At 39.4% G+C, this 21,135-nt stretch overlaps 1 protein-coding gene across 2 annotated transcripts in view; it reads right to left on the bottom strand.

Moving 5' to 3' along the window:
* SLC9A7 (solute carrier family 9 member A7) overlaps positions 1 to 21,135 on the bottom strand; it is a 154,848-nt gene that overhangs the window by 53,188 nt on the left and 80,525 nt on the right. For both annotated transcript variants that reach the window (XM_019649400.1, XM_019649408.1), the window contains exons 2-5: positions 20,260 to 20,459; positions 17,740 to 17,817; positions 10,798 to 10,874; positions 8,149 to 8,261 (exon numbers count right to left, since the gene is read on the bottom strand). In XM_019649400.1, the coding sequence (XP_019504945.1) occupies positions 8,149 to 8,261; positions 10,798 to 10,874; positions 17,740 to 17,817; positions 20,260 to 20,459 (468 nt within the window). The remainder of the gene's footprint in view (positions 1 to 8,148; positions 8,262 to 10,797; positions 10,875 to 17,739; positions 17,818 to 20,259; positions 20,460 to 21,135) is intronic.

Genomic DNA, 21,135 nt, shown 5'->3' with positions numbered 1-21,135 from the left:
CCGAACTACCTTCTACTTTGTTAGTTTCTACCATTAGGCCTTTAAAACCTAAAACCTCACTTCCCCAGCTTTCTTTGCACTGAGTGCCACTTCTTCCTACTGGAAGAGTGTGGAGAGGTTGGACGCAGTGGCTGGATGCAGTGTGGTCATCTTGCCTCCAAAGAGTAACTAATGTGTGTCAGAAGTGCTAGGGTAGTGCCCTAGAAAGACCTGGCGCCTGGATGCCTGATTGTAGCAGGAGCCATGGCCCCAGCTGGGGGCTGTTAGCCAAGATAAACAGCTATTTGTTTAAGCTGGTCCTGCCAGGTTTTTCTGTTATTTGTAGCCAAAAGCATTACGAATAGATACAATTAGAAAACTAAACCAAATAAATATTCAGTGAAATGAGTTATAAGCCAACCACTCCTGTAGCCATCATCCAGTTCAAGAAATAGAACTTTGCCAGCTCCCCTGGAATTCCCCCCACATATTCCATCCCGATCTCCGACCACTTCCTTCACTCAAAACTAGTCACTACCCTAATTTTATAGTAACCGCGTCCTTGCATTTCCTTACAGTTTGATTACCCAAATGTATATTCCTTGACACCATCATTTGGTTTTGCCCATTGAAAAATTTTTGCCCCCACTCTCACTCCAGGCATCTCTAAAATTTACTTTTGAAATACTTTTGGTTTTAAATACTTTTTTATATCTCTTCTACTCCATGGGTTTCCCCTCCGTCCCTTTCTGTTGGCTCTCTTTTCATAATGCCCTATTGTTTAGTCCTCTCATTTCTAAATTTTCCAATACTGATGTACACAGTTTTTTCATAACTTCCATCATTTTAGAAATTTCCTTTAGCTTCTCTTGGAATATGAATACAATTTTGTCTGCCTTGGGACCCTATTTTTCTGGTATGACTTCATTATCTGTAACTTCACTATTCAGCAGGATTAACTTCATTTTTTCTTACAATATGTTTGCATGAAGTCCAACCTCAATCCATTTCTGCTCCTCCTATTAAGTGAGGTGATGAGGGATAGAAGCCCCAGAATAGATTTTCTAGTTTCGTGGCTCTAGGGCTCCCTCTTCTGGTTTTACATTGAAGCATTAAAAACATGGCCTCTGGGTGTAGCCACCTTCCCAACACTCTTTGAGATCTACTTCCTCTGGTCTCCTCCACCAGTACCTGAGCTTTCCTCCTCCTTTAACCCCTCATCAATCAAGGTCCTAGCAGTTCATTTTTAAGGAGTGACTTCCAGAGAGATCTTCGCTGGGTATTTTCTGAGGACCCAGGTGACTCCAGCAGCCTCACATCTCCTCCAGGTTCCTTGTCCTCACTTGCCAATTGGAGCCTGAAAAGCCTCTCTCAGTTTTAACTGTTGTTATCCGATATGCCTATGAAGTTCTTCACTTCCAGTGGAGCCCCTCCTATTCAGTGTGAATATTGTGGAAAATTTCTGGGTTCTGCAACAAGTCAAAATGATCAGCAGCCCCCTCTCCTCCCCTGCGCTTTCCTTCTGTACCTCTGCTGTTCCTATCCCTAAGTGTCACTACCACTGGTGGTTTGAACCTACCAGTTGATAGTTGGGGATTCATGGGGAGACTCTGTCAGCCAGTGTGTCTGTGTTTTTTCTTTTGCTGTCCTGCTTTTTCTACTTTTGTTAGGGATTAAGGGAGACTCCAAAACTACACTACCCTCATCATGCCTTCCTTTTCAAAACATTTAATTTATTTATTGAGAGTAAGCAAAGAATAATTTGGATTTGAAAAATGTCAACTATATCATGAGGCTGCTTTAGATAATTATAAATCCAGACTGCTATAAAATCACTACTCTAAGCATTCAGATGCTAACCAGATATTAACAGGGGGCATCGCCAGCAGCTTTACTTCTTAAAGAACATGTCATCTTCATAACACAAAACAAAAAGTCAATCTCTTTTCTCCACCCTTAAATAGAGTTTATCAGTTTCCACAACAGGAAAAATCTTTAGGGATTAGGCTAAAAAATGTTCTTATTTTTGGGATTGTTTATTACATGGACAGTATTTGTGGCTCCTTAGAATAAAACTTGTAACGGCTAATTTTATGTGTCAATGTGATTGGGCCATGAGGTGCCCAGGTATTTGGTTAAACATTATGCTGGTGTGTCTGTGAGGTTCTGGGTGAGACTGACATTTGAATCAGTAGAGTGAGTAAAGCAAATTGTCTTCTCCCATGTGAGTAGGACTCATCCAGTCTGTCAAAGGCTTGACTAGAACAAAAAAGGTAGAGTAAGGGAGAACTCACTCTCTGCCTGGCTGTCTTTGAGCTTGGACATCAGTCTCCCCCTACTTTTGGACTTGGAGTAGAACTACTCCACTGGCTTTCCTGGTTCTCAGGACTTTGGACTGACAATCTTGGGATTTCTCAGCCTCCATAATCACATGAGCCAATTCCTTATAAAATCAAACTCTCTCTCTCTCTCTCTCTCTCTCTCTCTCTCTCTCTCTCTCTCTTCCTCCCTCCCTCCCTCCCACTCTACAAACACACACACACACACGCACACCCCTCCTATTTGTTCTGTTTCTCTGAAGAACCCTAACACAAACCTCTACTCTAATATTTTATCATTACAGTTGACAGTTAAACAATGTAAGGGTTAGGATTGCTGACACCCTGCACAACCAAAAATCTATGGATAATTTTTGACTCCCCAAAAAATTAGCTGTCCCTCAGTATCCATGGGGAATTTGTTCCAATACCCCCTGCAGATACCCAAATCCACAGATGCTTAAGTCCCTTATATTAAATAGCGTAGATCACTGCATAGAGTTGGTCCTCTGCATCCACGGACCCCAACCTCAGACTGAAAACAGTACAGGTATTAATTAAAAAACAAATTTGTGTATAAGTGGACCCATATAGTTCAAACCTGTATTGGTCCAAGGTCAACTGTATATGACATAAGAATTTTCTTGAATTTAGCCCAGTGTTGAATAAAAATTAACAATGATAATAAAAACAACAATTATTAAGGATTTACCATGAAGCAGGCACTATACTAAACATTTTACAATCTCATTTAGTCCTCATCAAAGCCTAGGTAGATAGTACTATCATTTACCCCAACTCAGAGATGAGAAAACAGACTCTGGGAGCTGCTTTCTGCTGCACTATCAAAATTCCTAAAATCTCAGTGATTGAACCCAAGAGAAGTTTTATCTGTGACTCATACAATATGTCCACTGGAGGTTAACACTGGAGGCCTCTCTGTTCGTATCAGTCACTCAGAGACTCACAATTGCTAGAGGCTAATCTCCATAAACAGAGCAAAGAGCTGTCAGTGCAGGAGACCTGGGTTCCAGGATGTTATCAGTCAGGGTCTGGGCAGGAAACAGATGGCATCCTCAAATTGAGCAATTTGGGGAGTGTTTAATAAAGGGATATTTACAGAAGTGTGGGCAGAGTATGGGAAAGCCACAAGGGAGAGAGCAGTACTTGAGGCTGAAAACAGGGAGCTTTTATACCATCCCTAGGCCCAAAGGGTCCAGGGAAGGAGTGTTGACAGAACCAGGAACTGTGTGGAGAGGGTCGCCTGACAGGAGCTGTGAGTGACCTTTGATCAAGGGACACAGCCAGCCCATAGGGACCCTGCATCTCCACCGTCCTTCTAGTCTCCCATGGACAAATTCAATGGGAAAGCAGAAGGCAAAGGAACCTCTGAAATCGTCTATACAAGTCAGCTTCCTGGCATGGAGAGGAGAATGGAGTAAATCTGGAGAGGCAAACAGAAGCATCCAATGTAGCTACCAATTGGCTATGAGAACTTAGCACACAGCAAAGTCTAAAGATTTTAGTAAAATGAGGGTTTGAGCTACATGATTTTCAAAAGTTCTTCTGACTTTTAAACAGTTTTCCTAAAATACTAGTAACCAGTAGTAAAAAATTATGTGGTTAACTGATTTATCCATGACAGTGAAGGCCAACTTGCAAAATAAACAATAACAGTTAACAGTTAAACAGCACTGGTCTGAATTGGCTGCTCTGAATTTCGATTTCTCATTCTTCCTGCCCACCACCTTATAAAACAGGGAAGGAATTCTGCCATGCCCCTCCTGAGCAAGCCTGTGCCCGACCAAAAAGAGGAATACAGGTGGTGACATGTGGAAGATGATGGCGCGGGGGATGACAGACTGGATAAGTGGCTTCTAAAGGCGGGGAGTAAACAGACTGCTCCCCCACAGCAGGAGAGAACAGGATCACAACAGCTGTTTCCGACTGGACATGGACCAAGAAATTACAATGAACTGATTGAAGACCACTGGTACAGTTATCTAAAAAGCAGTGGGAAAAATAAAATAACAGATAGGGGAAGGAGGAAAAATCAAAAACCTGAATTTATTCATTCAACTAGTGTTCATTCCGGAACACTTCATCTGTGTACTAAAGAGCACTTAGGCACTTATGAACACTCAGTACAAAGCGGCAAGCGTTGTTGTGTACAAAATAGATGCGACTCAAGAGCTGTGAGAGCAAGTAACTGAAGGACTAAGGGAAGGATAATTAGGCAGGTGGCCGATTTGAACTAAATCTCAAAGGATAATCCAAAGCAACCAGCCTGAGTTACGCAACTAGAGAATGACTCTTTGACAACACAGATCACAGGTTTTGAAACCTGTGAGTAGGCCTGATTGGCTAATGGAGTATAAAAGTGACAGAATTAAAATGAGAGAAATCACTTCATAATGGTTCACAGGGAGGAATAGTACTCATTTTCATTCCTAGGTAGCTGCCTAGGAATGCATTATAGGTAAGAAATTTCATTTTCTTTCCTGAATTGTGGATCCATCTAAAGTAAGAGTCTACAAAGATGGCACATGGCACTCATGACACATAACAGAATGGAGAGGGCTCCTGGTCACAGAGCAGCCTCCACAATTCCACACATATGGTGTACCCTTCAAAGGGAAGACCAAAGACAGTGTCTCAAGTCAACTACAGTGTAATCAGGGACAAAGACTATTTATTCTTTCATATCAGTCAATATCACTACATATCCCAATACCAGAATTTTTGTTTGAGCACTAGACACAAGAAGTCAATTTGGTCTTATGGTCCCCTCTAACTCTACCCTTAAGTTTTTATCTCTCTTAAGGTCCAAGTTTTCAAACAACAGACATTTTGGAAGCTGGTGAAACACTTTTAATTTTAAAAAAATTCTACATTTCAGAGAGATTTCCATTAAAAAGCAGTTAAAGTTAATGTCCTGATGTTTAATAAGATTAAACTCTCAATTTTCTAGAACTTTCAATTTATATAAAACCCTTACTGTGCCAATCTTCACAGGCCAAATAAAACTGGTGTATCATGGTAATGCCTTCCATTATTTTCCATCACAGGATGGACACATTAAAGTGAAGTAAACAATTAAAAAGCTAGTCTGTAAAAATTAGCCTTTCTATCCAATTAAATGAAGCAACACTAATAGCTCAGAAAACAGTATCAGTAATCTTTATGTTACATTAACCTTCCTTTGTTTGTTGGTGGTACTAGTAAGAAGTTAGTAATAAAGTTATAGATGAGTACAGCCAGTAATATATTTCCAGAGAGACTAAATACCTTTCTTAGACTTATAAAAATCTATTTCCCAGTAGACACACATTTGGAAATAGTCACAGACACTGTAGTATTAAAATAATAAAGCTACTTTTCACAGTGCTCTTTAGAAACATGCTGGGGTTGTGATGACCGGTTATTCATTAAAAAGAAAACCCCGGGGGCCGGCCGAGTGGCGCGATGGTTAAGAACTGGCTTGGGATGCCAGAGGGCCCCGGTTCGGATCCCATATGTGAGGGCCAGTGACACTGCCCTCAACAGCTGAGATGCTGAACAACAGCTCAACCTGGAGCTGGGCTGCCCTGAGTCACCGGCGATGGCGTAGGCTGCAGCCCCTGCTGCAGTGGGTTGCCATGGGCTATCGTATGTAGCCAGCAGCCAGCGTGAGCGGCCCTCAAGCCGCAGTGAGCGGCCGTCCAGAGCCGGCGACTGATCTGCCTCTGCCGGGAAGAGCGCAATGATGGTGCCAACTTGGGCCAGCGAAGCGACGTCCTCCACGGCTGGACTGAAGAACAAAACCACAGCAACTTGTATGTTCCCCTTCCCCCAATTCCCCAGCGCTGTTCCCATCCCCCAATTCCCCAATAAAAATCTTTTAAATAAATAAATAAATAAATAAATAAATAAATAAATAATGCAAGTTTCCTGATTTAAAAAAAATAAATAAAACCCCCAGGGAATACAGAAATCTGAGTCAGATGCGGATAGAGACCAAAATAATTAGCATATGCTATGCTCAATGCTTTACATGTTATCATTTAATCTCCACAATAGGCCTAGGGAATAGGTACAAATATTCCTATTTCATAAATGAGGAAACTGATGTGGAAGTGATGAAGTGTGCCCAGGCCACCTGGTCAGTGACTGACAGCGCTAGAACAAAAATCTCTGCCTGCAACTCTACATCCCACATTCTTTTCACAAACCAGGGTGCTTCAACCAGCCAAGACTTCAATATCAATTTACTTAGAATGTTTGTAATAAAACACGGGGATAAGAGAGGTCAATGGTTTTTAGGTTATCATATTTTTTAGCAGCACATAACTGTCTAGAGCTGTGCTAAACAGCCACATGTGGCTATTTAAATGTAAATTACGTAACATAAAATAAAATTTAAAATTTAGTTTTCATTTGTGCTACCCCACATTTCAAGTGCTCAGAAGCCACATGTGGCTACGGGCTACCATAATGGACTGGGGAGATTACAGAACATTTCTATCATCACACAAAGATTTATGGGATAGCACTGACTGAGAGGACCCCCAAGAGGCATGGTGTACAAGCAGGAAGGAATCTTAGTATCTTTAAGACCATTACTGCGCAGAATGTTAGAGAGCATCACAGACATTGAGAAGACCTTCCCATCTCCACTATTAGGACAGGATCAGCTTTTTCTCTGTAAATTCTTTCCCTAAGGTATCCCCTCAATAGGTGACATTAGAAGAAGGAATAGCTGTAACTACTTTATGCAAACTGACTTAATTATGGGTTCCAACTTGCAGAGGAGAGATTTTATTTGCTTCTTTGTTTTCGAGCTGCAGGGGAGGAAGGACATATAATAAGAATTGGAGAATTGGTTCAACTAACACTTGAAAAATACAAGATAAGAAATTTATGTATAGGAATCACATGGCAGTGTGCAGTCATGCAGGAACATTACACAAAAGGAGTTTACAAATTAAATTACATTCACTACAGGTACCGGTGGGCATTTCCACTAAGAAAAGGTATTATCATACTCTGGTTTCTCTTCAGATCGTATAAATCTTTTGCCTTTTCATTAAGAAAAGGTATTATTTAAACCAAATAATATGTTTCCTAAAAGCAGAACATTGAAAAAGAAGACAGTGTAAGTGTAAAAATTATGACCAAATTAGACATTTTCAAATGAAAGGCAAAAATGAAATACAGGTGGAAGCAACCCAAGTGTCCATTGGCGGAAGTATGGATAAACAAAATGCGGTATATACATACAATGGAATGTTATTCAGGCTTAAAAAGGAAGGAAATTCTGACACATGCTGCAACATGAATGAACCTTGAGGACATTATGCTAACTGAAATAAGGCAGTCACAAAAAGACAAATATTGTAGGATTCCACTTATATGAGGTACCTAGAGGAGTCAAACTCATAGAGACAGGAAGTAGAATGGGGGTTGCTAGGGACTGGGATGAAGAGGAAGTGGGGAGTTGTTTAATGGGTATAGAGTTTCAGTTTTGCAAGATGAAAAAGTACTGGAGGTTGGTTGTACAACAATGTAAATATACTAAACACTGCTGAACTGCATACTTATAAATGATTAAGATGGTAAATTTGAGGTTATTTGCTTTTATCACAATAATATAATAATAATAATAATAATAATAATAATAATAATAATAGAGAAATGCATGTCTTTCTTAGAAAATCCACCTAAGTCTGTTAGACCACTTACTGGTCTCTTCCTCCACCATTTCACACTAATACTCCAGTCTCTCCAATGCAACAAAAGCTCCTGATTGCCCTGAACTTTTTAAGATTTAAATAATGCAATATCATAACTGTAAAGCCAAATATCCAAATACCTGGGTCAGTGGCAGAGATAATTGCTCCAAAAAAGAGACAATCCGTGTAGTAAAATTTATCTGAGAGCTGTCCCACTATCTTCATGAGCTTCACCACACCATACATGAGATTTCTGTAAGAAGGGAAGGTAATCTATGTCAGAAGAAAAAAAGAAAACCCTTGAAAGTGAGAAACCTAGCAAATACCAAGCACAGTAGCACTAGAATACTGTACTTAAAGGAAGAGTCATGAAAACATCAGGCAGCTGCTGTGGCTGGACACTTACCAGGAACGTGTGCAATAAGACCTTGGCACCAAGTAATAGTTTGCAGTTCATGTCATCTTGCTGAAACATCTGAACATTACATTTTTAAAAGATGTGCTTATGTACAACCATAAAGTATGGTTCTCAATTAGCAACAAAGGCATCTTAAGCAGCTGGGTAATAGAGAATAAAGGAAGGAAAGAACAGTACATAACGTGTACTAAATTGCTACAGAACTCACAGGATGCTAAAATGGTGTGCTTAAAGTTGTGGAAATGAGTGGACTGCATGAAGCTGGAGAGAAAAAAAAATGGGGTGGTCATAAAAACTCAAGTGATGAACCTTCTCTGTCAAGAATTATTGGGTTGTCGGAAAAGTCATGACATATTTTTTCTATGTTTTTCGTTGCAAAAATGCGTCATGACGTTTCCGACAACCCAATATTTCAAAGAAGGAAAAACAAGCGAAACACTCTAAACATCCTACTAGACTATCAGTGTACCCACTGACATATCTGGCCTCTCATCCTTTGCATGGGTTAGGCAGGCCAGCAGCAGCCCTCCTTATGCTGTGCAGAATGTGATATGGCCCAAGACAGACCACCTCCTAGTTCAATAGTTGAAGTTGGCCAGAGCACATTTCCTATAGGACAGCGTACGAATTGGGAGTGAGGAGTGTTAAAAGGCCTAGTACATGTTACTGAGGGGGTGTGTGTGTGTGTGTGTGTGTGTGTGTGTGTGTGTGTGTGTGCGTGTGGTGGCAGTAGCTGCAGGGGTTAGAGGAATGAAAATAACCACAGAACAGACTCATCTCATTGTACCCTACAGCTGACACTCTAATAATAAAATTCTTGAGACCATGGCCTTGCTCACTTTTGTATTCTGGGTGCCTAGAACAGTGCATTGACTAAGCTAGGAGCTCAAGAACTATTTGCAGAATTGAATCCTTTTGAGAATAAATAGCTATAACTTAATGCTTGCTTACTGTGTGCCAGTCACTGTTCCAGGCACTTAAACAGTTCTATTTTAATTCACAGTAACTCTATGATACAGATGTGATTTGCCCTTTCTTGCTTATCAAAGGCTTCTTTCATCTACCTTTTAAATATTTCCTGAAATCACATCTTCATCTTTATTTCCTTTTACCACAGCTTAGATCTGGGAAATAGACTTTTCTCTGGCAGCCTTTTCCCCATCTTGCCTCCCATCATCACCAGTGCCAGTTACCTAACCTGTCATACTTCAATGGCTTGTCTCTCTTAAAGGACAATGTCCAAGCCCCTTCTTTTTTTGGTGGTATAAAAGGGCCCTAACCTTTATCTCCAACTTTCCAGCTAATTTTTGAAATTAAAATTCGTACTTTATTCAGATTTCCTTAGTTTTTACTTAATGTCCTTTTTCTGTTCCAGGATACCACATTGCATTTAGTCATCACATCTCTTTAGTCTATGTCCTTGAGGGGGAATGTATCCACATAAATTATTTGAAATTATTCTACACAGGATATTTGTCACTTCTCCCCCCATTTATTTATTCACTCGATCATTTATGCACATCAGTATAGACTCAGAGATATTTATTTTATACTTTGGGTGATAATCCAATGCAATGTTATTTATTTTGTTGTTCTTTGGCAATTAAGGGAGCTTTCAGGTTGGCTGTGTCCTTCTGATATGCTGCCACATCTTTTTGGGGTTTTTTTTGTTTCCTGAACACTTCTTTACTCTTTGGCATTACAAGATACTCCATTCTCATCTTGTATATTTGCTACCCCAGCCCTAGAATCAGCCATTTCTGCAAAGGACCCTGGTTCTTTTTATTTGGGAATGACATTAGAAACCGAGATCTGGGGACTAGGTATAATTTTATTTCATTTTAATTAATCTTAATTTTAATTTAAATAGCCACATATGGCTAACAACTACCACACTGGTCAATGTAGCTCTAGATCTTAACTGACATCATCATAAATGTCAAAATACTGGACTCTGGTAGTTGCGAGGGGCTGGGTGGTAGAGAAATGGGGAGATGTTACTCAAAGGGTACAAACTTCCAGTAATAAGATAAACAAGTTTAAGAATGTAAGGCTCACCATGGTAATGATAGCTAATAATGCTGTGCCAAATACTTGAATGTTGATAAGACAGTAGGTCACAAATGTTCTCACCACAAAAAAAAAAATGGTCACTATGTGACAGGATGATGGAGGTGTTAGCTAAAGCTATGGTGTTAATCAATTTATTAATGTATCAAAGCAACACATTATACATCTTAAACTTACACAATGTTATACATCAATTATATCTCAATAAAGGTGGGGGGAAATATTGGACTGTGTGGACCCATGTGAATCTTATCTCTTTGCAAAGTATGTTAATTAGATTACATGACAAAGAGTCTCTTACCCAATAATGAAGCAGGAAACAGCAGTCCCCAAGAAGGCATAGGCCAGAATAGACCCAAGATTTCTGAAAAAGTGTCTCTGAATAAAACAAAAAAGCAGGAATCACACTGTGATTTTTGACAGTGAGCATTAGAAACACAATAACAGTCTCTAAAATGTGAAACTTTACTTACTACTTTTGTTATATCAAATAATAACTGAAGTTACTCCTGAATAATGCTATTTAGTCTTAAACATCATGGTTTTAAAATAGCCTTTGCCTGTCTTACCAATCACTGAGCAAGCAAGCAAGGGCTTAGTAAATTTCAGACTATTCCAGATAATTATATTAAATTACACTGAGAAAAAGAGAGAGAGAGAGAGAGAGAGAGAGAGAGAGAGAACACACATGTGCAAGTAGACCAATCATTTTCATAGATTAACCCAAACCACTTTACTCTAGTGATTCAGCTAGTCATTTCCAGTTCTAGTGGTACCTTAGAATATCAGTACAGATATAAGTTTGAAGCTAATAAAGTATGAAAGTGCTATCGAAGGAACATTCTGCTCCTGAGAACACTCAGAAAACAGGAGTGTCCTAAATATCTGCTCATGGTATCAGTGGTGTCTCCTAATATTCATCTGGATTATCTTTTATTAATATTAATAAAATATTTATTAATATATTTTTTAAATATTAATCTTTGGAGCCTGGGAAAGAGCAACAATAGAAAAAAATATGAAGAAATGAGAAATAGCTATCTCCATTTAAGATGGGCAAATTTATAAATTTTATACATGTATATAAGTATATAAATTCATATACTTATACCCATATAAGATCTAGCAATTATTCAGAAAGAGGTGGCAAAACTGGAATCCTCTCAATGCTTCCGTACATTCATTGGCTACCTTAAAACACACACACACACACACACACACACACACACACACCACCTCACTCCTATCAGAATGGCCATCATCAATAAATCAACAAACAACAAGTGTTGGCGAGGATGTGGAGAAAAGAGAACCCTCATGCACTGCTGGTGGGATTATAAATTGGTGCAGCCACTATGGATAACAGTATGGAGGTTCCTCAAAAAATTAAAAATAGCAGGATGACTCAGATTTTAAAAAAGGAAAAAGAAAAAATTAAAAATAGATCTACTTTATGACCCAGCAAATCCACTCCTGGGTATTTATCCAAAGAAATCTGAAACACTAATTCGAAAAAATATCTGCACCCCTATATTTACTGAATAACTATTCACAGTAGCCAAAATATGGAAACAACCTAAGTGCCCATCAATAAATGATTAGATAAAGAAATTGTGGTACATTTATACAATGGAGTATTACTCTGCCATAATAAAGAATGAAATCGTACCATTTGCAACAACATGGATGGACATAGAGGATATTTTCCTAAGTGAAATAAGCCAGACTGAGAAAGACATATACCACATGATCCCACTTATATGTGGAATCTAAAGAACAGAATAAATGAGCAAACAAAACAGAAATAGGCTCATAGATACAAAGAAAAAACTGATGGTTGCTAGATGGCAGGGGGGTTGGGAGGCTGGGTGAGAAGGCAAAGGAATTAGAAAGTACAAATTGGGAGTCGAAAAATAGTCACAGGAATGTGAAGTACATTATGGGGAATATAATCAGTAAGGTTGTAAAGACTATGAAGGGTATCGGATGGGTACTGGACTTATCAGGGAGATCACTTCATAGATTATATAAATGTCTAACCACTGCATTGTACACCTGAAACTAATATAAAATATTGAATGTCAACTATAATTTTATATATATGGTAACAGGATGTAAAGTACAGCATAGGGAATATAGTCAATGGTATTGTAATAGCTATGTGTGATGTCAGATGGATTATAGACTTGATGGGGTTATCACTAATCCTTATGTTGTTTTGTATACCTGAAACTAATATAAAAAAGAAAAGCACAGGAAGAAGAACTCAGCCTGGATCGAACAGCCACCACGAAGTGTGCCCAGACACAGGGCTGCAGGCGTCCTCTGGCTTGCATTTCAGACAGAGGATCTGAGGACTTGACTTTAGCCCTTCTCAATGCTTGCCTATCTCTGAAGTGTCAAGGAATGCCTAGAGCCCCTAAACCACCTGCTCAGAAGAGAAGCCCTCAATGGTTTGCCATGCCAAAAGTCACCAAATGAGGGCGCTGCCTGTACATATTATGGACACGTTATGTTTGCTTCTGAAATTAGTCCTTGTCCCCAGTCATTTTTTAAACTAATGCTTTTATATACTAATGTTTTTAAAAAATTAGATTTCACAAAAATTCAACAACTATGAGCCTACTTGCCTTTAAAAGTTCCATGGGGGGCTTAAATCAGGGAGGGCTAGGAGTACATGACATGAGACCCATGAAACTCATGTGAAGTATCCAGGGACAAACTTTAATCCCAGATGGGCTTTCCCTTGCCACTCAGCTTTCTTTTGGGTAACCATCCCCATGGTTAGTTTCAATATATTAAGTAAATTCATATTCATGATATTAGCCAAAGCAAAAAATTAGGAATATAAATCTGCAACTAAAAATGCATTCATAACATATTCTAAAGTGACACACACACACACACACACAATTACCCATTTCCATTCATATCTCCTGATATTGAAATGAAATTTTACTGTACCTTGAAAGAGTATAACATGCCACTTATTTGTATGTTATTACACCTAGTACTTAACTGTATACTTCATGGTTTACTAAGTACAGCTGACCTTTGAACAATGCAGGGGTTAGGGGCACTGACCCCCCCTGCAGTCAAAAATCCACATGTAACTTTTGACTCCCCCAAAATTTAACTACTAATAGCCTACTGTTGACCTGAAGCCTTATCAATAACATAGTCGATTAACACATATTTTGTATGTTATATGCATTACATATTATATTCTTAAAAGAAAGTAAGCTAGAGGAAAGAAAACAATATTAAGAAAATCATAAGGAAGACAAAATACGTTTACAGTATTTGTTGAAAAAAATCCACACACAAGTGGACACGTGAAGTTCAAACCTGTGTTGTTCAAGGGTCAACTGTACTGTCACATATATTAGCCCATCCAGTTCTCACAACGACCCCAGCATGAAGCTGTTATTTGGACCAATTTATGTGAGACACATCTAAGGTTCAAAGGTTCACATGACGTGAGCTGCCTGAATTCTCACAGCCACCAAACTGCAGCACCAAAACTAAAAAGCAGGTCTCAGAGCCCAGGGCATCGCACTCTCACTGCATGAGCTATCCTTCTCAATTCCCACCACATCCTTTTAGGGAAGAAAGGACAGGAGGTGTCTAGTGGAATCCTATATCTTTCTTTTTGAAAAAAAAAGGTTTTATTGGGGAATTGGGGAAGGGGAATAGCGCTGGGGAATCAGGGGTAGGGGAACAGACAAGTTGCTGTCATTTTGTTCTTCAGTCTAGTTGTGGAGGATGTTGCTTCCCTGGCCCATGTTGGTATTATCATTGCGCTCTTCCCGGGTGAGGCAGATTGGTCTCCGGCCTCTGGATGCCGCTCACAGTGGCTCTTGGCAGCTCACACCAGCTGCTGGCCACTCACGCCAGCTGCCAGCCACTCACGGTAGCTTATGGCAGCCCATTGCAGCTTCACTGCAGCCTACGTCGCCGGCGACTCACGGCAGCCCAGCTCCAGGTCGAGCTGTTGTTCACCATCTTAGCTGTAGAGGGCAGTGTCACTGGCCCTCATGTGGGATCCGAACAAGGGCCCTGCTGCTCAGAGCCGGCGACCCAAGCCAGCTCTTAACCAATGCGCCACTCGGCCGGGCCCTGGAATCCTATATCTTTCATCCTCTTCTTATATAGCCATGACGGTTCATATAGTCATGTGTGGTTTATGTGGCCATGACTGATTCAGTCTCTCTTACTTTTCCCTCTCCATTATAGAATGGAACACAGAGACTAAAGGAGATCGCATGCCCTGGTAAAGCCTTCAAGAATATAAGCCTAAGACAGATCAGAATGAGAAAGTTTGCTTTCAATGAAAACCTACCTGACATCCCAATTCCTACCATTCTAAGCCTTACATTTCTATTCCTTGGGAAATCCCATCTTCTCCGCCACTCGCAACTTTTAACGAGTGTGTGTGTGTGTGTGTGTGTGTGTGTGTGTGTGTGTGTGTGTTCGTTGAGGGAAGCTCACCAAAAATGAAGGCTTCTATGGGTGAATTCTTTCCCTGCCAATGCCCTGAAAGCAAACCATTAGTAGCACAAAATCAAAGCTAATTCCAATGATACTTTTTTCAAGTTAGATAAAAAGGCTCATGTCTGCACGACAACTATAGGTGCATAGGTGAAAGGCTCTGAATATATGTTTACATACCTGCAGGTAAATGGTGAAATATTTATTACACATTCAATTGACAGCATGTTTAATCAGAAATGGTGATCATGTAAGAACCAACTATTTAAGAGCCTTTATAAGGACTATTTTAAAAGGAAAGAGACTAAATTAATAATCAATAACCTGAAAGATGAGCATTTCAAAAACAACTCAAATTGGTAACTGGCAAAGCCTGTTATTTGCTTTTCTTCTGAGAAAATGAAGCTGACAAAGGGAAGTCTCTGAAAAAATTAAGGTGTTTTTCAGTCATTAGAGCGGCTTTCACAACCAATGACTTGATCCATTTGAAAGCAACTATGACCTTGATTAAACATTAAGATTAGTTATTTAAAATACCAAATTATTCATTACCCACCTGATCTGAAGAGGAGTTCCCAAATCCTTCATTTAGCTTAAAGAATAACATTATTTAGACACATAAAATCATCTCCTGTCTGTTACATGTCAATAGCTGACATACAGAATCAGATGACTTTGGCAGCTCTATAGAGTGGTCAGAAAAAGGATATTTTTTGTACAGAAGACTTAAATCCAGGGGTAATATGGCATAGAGCTGCCAAGACCCACTGTGAGCAGCCGTCCAGAGGCCGGCAACTGATCTGCCTCGCCCGGGAAGAGCGCAATGATGGTGCCAACTTGGGCCAGTGAGGCGACGTCCTCCACAACTAGACTGAAGAACAAAACGACTTGTCTGTTCTCCTTCCCCCAGTTCCCCTGCGCTGTTCCCCTTCCTGGAATCCCCAATAAAATCTTTAAAAAAAGAATATATGTAAAGTTCCTAATACATATCAGATGGTCCATAAAGTATAACTATATTTATGTTGGTTTGAAATAGTTTTAAAACCTTCTGAAAATTGCAGAGTTGCTTTGACAGAAGAATCAGACTGATGGGCAGGCATCCTCTCATAAAATGAGTTGGGAGTGTTCCCTCCTCTATGTTCTGAAAGAGTTCATATAGGATTGGTATTATTTTTTCCTTAAATGCTAGAGAGAATTCAGCAGTGAAATAATCTAGGCTTGCAGAAATGTTTTAAACTACTAACTCAATTTCTTAATCATTTAATATAGGGCTATTCAAATTTTCTAAGTCCTCTCAGGTCAGTTTTGGTAATTTGTATCTTTCAAGGAATTTGCCCATTTCACCTGGGTTGTCAAATTTCTTGGCACAAAGTTGTTTGTGGTAGTCCCTTACTGCCCATTTAATGTCTGAAGGGCCTGTAGTGATGTCCCCTGTTTCATTCCTGATATAGGCAATTTACCTTTTTTTTCTTGATTGATCTATCAATTTTGAAGGCATTCTCTGGTCCCTAAGGGTATTATCGAGCTTTATTGACAGCCAAGATCTCTCTTCTCTCGGTTCACTGAAAAAGTTTTCCTTTAGTCTCTATCCAGAAAGACGGCTTAAACAAGCTCCTTGTTTTGAGGAAGGAAGGCCTTTTGGGAGGCTAAGTTTACACAGAATACTCCCACAATGGGGATGTGGGGAAGGGAGTCACTCACACTATTTGTAAAGGTATTTGGTATTTTAAATAACTAGGGGCTGCTGAGCACAATGACCCTCAATAACAAGGATTCATTTTTAAAAACTTTTTATTTTGGAGTAATTATGAATTCACAGAAGTTGCAAAGATAGTACAGAGAGGTTTTGTGTAACTTTACCCAGTTTTGTCCACTGATTATAACTGTAGCACAATATTAAAACCAGGAAAATGATATTGGTACAATGTGTGTGCATAGTTCTAAGCCATTTTATCACATGTGTAGATTCATGTAACCACCGCTGCAATCAAGATACAGAACTGCTCCATCACCACAAAGATCCTCCTCATGGTACCCCTTTATAGTCATACCCACCCCCTCTCACTCCCACCATGACTAACCCCTGAAAACCAGTAAAATATTCTCCATCCCTATAATTTTGTCATTTCTAGAATGCTATGTAAATAATATCATACAGTATGTGACCTACTGAGATTGGATTTTTTTCACTCAGCAAATGCCTTTGAGATCCATCCAGAGTGCTGTGTATAACAATAGTTTGTTCCATTTTATTAATGCGTAGTATTCCATGATACACACACACACACACACACACACACACACACACACACACACACATACTATGTTCATTTCACCGTTCACCTGTTATAGAACATTTTGAGGGCTTCTAGTTTGGGGCTATTACAAACAAAGTTGCTATGAACAATCGCATACAGGTTTTTGTGTGAACTTAAGTTCTCATTTCTCTGGGATACATCCCCACGAATAAAATTGCTCGGTCATATGGCAATTTCAACTTTAGTTTTATAAGAAACTGTATAACTGTTTTTCAGAGTGGAGGTGCCATTTTACATTCCCACCAGCAATGTATGAGAGTTCCAGATTTTAAAACAGAATTGAATTACTGATGATGAGTCAACTATAGTCTCTGAGTTAGTACAGAACACAGTAATAAGCAATCTTGGAGAAGGAGAAAACTAGAAAATTATGCAAGTATGTTAACACAGAGTTTCCCATGCTTTAAGAAACACTGGCAAAAAAAATATCTTACCTTCTTTAAACTGTATCCAGCATGGAAAATAATTGGAGGCAGCAGAATGTTGAAAAAGACCTCTGGATCAAATGTTACCTAAATGTTTAAAAAGAAAAAAAGCTAATTTTTAGCTTAATACCAATTGGTGCTTTAATATCCGCTTAGTATTTTAAGCAATTGGCTAACATTTGAATATTTAAAGCAAATAACATAAATGTGAAAAGTCATGAATTCATCACAGGAGAGAAACCACAGATCCTCTGTGGACTGGCATGTTCTTTTCCACATAGCACTTCTGACTTCTGCTCTTGGTGTGCTATTTAACACGTATTAAGACACAAGCGTTCAATGCAATGCTAAGAACTCACAGAAAGCTTCTGGTCAATCTTTTTAAACAAGATATAAAAACAACTTGATTTTTATCAAACCTTTATAAAGGCTCAGCTGCAATAAAAGATGAAGTCATGATTCTTTATTAATTTTCTGGATCATTAATTTTCAGAATCATTTATAGACATAATTCTACTGAACTTCAGTCTCTTTTGAGTGGCCAGCCTTCTGTGATATGTGATATGGCCTAGCTCAAAGTCTCCAATGATGCTAGTGGCTTTCTAAACATCAACATAAATTCAGCATCTCTAAGGGGGCTAAAATTACCTGTAGGTTTCATACAGGGAAATCACTCTGAAACCACTAGACAGCAAAATCTTATCACATCCAGAAAAATATTAAGCATTCTATAAACCTAATCTTTTTAAAAAATTTTTTTCATGTTGGTAGATTAATTGGCTCTCATTTCAATTGTTTTAAACTTTCATTCTAATTATTAAAGGTAAAGTTAGCATTTCTCTTTAGAAACTGGAAATGTTAATCGGCCGAATTAAAAGTAGAATGGTTCTCTCAAAATTATGTTTTATTCTATCTTCTTGCTGAAGATAAGAGTAGTCTGAAAAGCAGGTTATGTCAGAATGAGAAGGGACCTTGGATAATACCTACCTATCCAGTATGAGGACACTGAGACCAAAGACAGTGAGATGTGCTGGAAGTTACCAAACTGAGTAGTGTACTCGTATGAACCAGCACAAGAGCTTCCTGACACCCACTCTAATACTCTGCGTCAACCAAGCTGCCTCAGCATGTCTCCTCACCCCTCAACTAATGACAATAATCTTGGTCTTGTTTGTTCTCCCACCTTTGCTTTTGTACCACAAAAGTTTAAACAGAGAGGATTTGAACAAACATTTTTCTAAAGATAATCGAGTGAAAGTCAGCTCCTTCTTCCATTATGATCTAAAAGATTGAAATGAGTTAGAACCTTTTCCCTTTTCCCCCTATCATATCCAGTACGAAGGTCTCAAGCAGCCATTTCAAAACAGCTATTAGCATCGTATTTACACTGGGTATCTTTCTCAGTTGGACTTCATTTCACAAATGTTGACAGAAATCCCATTCATTCTTATGAAGGGCTGAAAGCACAGAGCTCACTAGGACTGCCATTAGGGACACAGAGCAGGTGGGCAAGTTGAATGCTCCAGGTGGAGAACACTTTTCATTAAGGATCAGGGTAGATCCTGAGAACAATAATAATTTAATTTTTGGAGCATAGGCTACATTCCATCTTTGACTGCAAGCCTTCACATACATTAGCCTCATACCATATTAAAAGCAACTCCCACAATTTGGATACCCCAAACTTTATACAGAAGCCTTCCTGCAGATAACCCTGGGTCCATATGGTAATAGAATGTATGGGAATAAATACAGGCATACCTTGGAGATATTGTGGGTTTGGCTCCAGCCACCATAATAAAGCCAGTACTGCAATAAAGCGAGTTGTATTCTTTTTGCTGGGGGTGGGTCTTGCCTTCAATTTTTTAAAAACACAACATCTGTGGAGCGCAATAAAGCAGAGCGCAATAAAACGAGGTATGCCTGTGCAGCTCTCCTGTTTACCCTGGAGAGCACCCAAAGTGATGAATTACGTAATCCTTTTCCCTCTGGAGTATTTTAGCTACTCCCAACATCAAAAGAAAACCAATGTTTGGACTCAAATTCTAAGACCACAAAGATAATCTTCCTCCAAAGAATCATTACGCCTTTGGCATCAATCACCAATGAGAGTGGGCATGCAACAAATATTTGTAGAATATGGCAAAAGAAACATGAAGAACTAAGAATTAAACAAAGTAAAAGTGAAATCAATCTTAACAAAGAAACAAGCTCATGCCTAAACCATAACAAGAGACACAGTAAAGAAAAGATGGGGTTTGGAGAGATGAGCTGAGTGGGGATGTACAAACACATTGCACCATTGGTGGCCCACATCAGCTACTGATCCCTTTAGCAAAGCGGCAAGGATCTAGTTCAAATCTGGTTACTTCTCATCACAGCCCAAAAGCTTCCCAGCAAAACTGAGAACCAGGAATGTTACCAATGCTCTAGGAATTTGAAAGGATTTCTCTCCAAAAGGCCATGACCAAACTGGAAAGTCAAAAACCACATCAGGACAACAACAGGGCTGAGTGCCCACCAGCTCACCTTCCTCAGCATGTCATTCTGCTCTACACTGTTGATCTTGCCAGGGCTGATTTCTCCTTTCAGGGTGTATTCGAAGAACTTGCCACTGACATTAACTAATAAGGTGCTGAAGGCCCTGTCTTCCTGAGTGCAGCTGAGTGACTTGTCATGGCCACTGGTGGCAGGGGTGCCATACCTCAGGATCACCCCGACGATGAGCCCTGAAACAGAGTGAAAAAAAAACAAGAACGTCATACCTGTGGAAGGACAGGGAGCATGGAAATAATGGCGCAGATGATTTGCAAGACGGAACTCAGACGTAATCTTAGAGCCCAGGTATATGGTGTGTATTTCAGGAGCTACTGCACAGTCCTTCAAAAGGCTTAAACATAACATCTACTCTGGTTTAAGTCCCTCAGCCACCAGGAGGATAAGGTAGAGCATGGTTACTATGGCACTAAGTACATTTAACAACTTATCACATCTCATTTCTCAGCTTTTGGTGGAGGAAAATGGGATGATAAGAAGAAGGTTTTTTTCTGCCAAAGACAGTACAAAGCAGAACCTCTGAGCTCTTTGATTTGTACCAGCAGCAGCCCTCAGGCAAGTTCTGTTGCCATCTGCCAACAAGGACCAGGCTGCAGGAATTTCTAGTTGCTAACAAATGCAATTTGCTTTGCCACATATCAGAGGAAGGGGAAAAAAGGAAATGTTTTTGCTTATGTCAGGGGTTGGCAAACTTTTGAGACAGAAGAGCCGCCAGGGGTCAGCAAACTGGCTTGCAAGCCGCAGGCTCTAAAGTAAAATTGAAAATGAAAATAAAACTATCATAGTTTCATTTATAAAATTTTTAAAGGATATTATTCACATAATGGTGATTATGTAAAAATATATTTA

Source organism: Hipposideros armiger, unplaced genomic scaffold, assembly GCF_001890085.2.
Source record: "Hipposideros armiger isolate ML-2016 unplaced genomic scaffold, ASM189008v1 scaffold_7, whole genome shotgun sequence".
Classification (NCBI taxonomy): domain Eukaryota; kingdom Metazoa; phylum Chordata; class Mammalia; order Chiroptera; family Hipposideridae; genus Hipposideros; species Hipposideros armiger.
The sequence above is the reverse complement of the archived record's forward strand: the minus strand, read 5'-3'. Positions and strand labels throughout refer to the sequence as shown.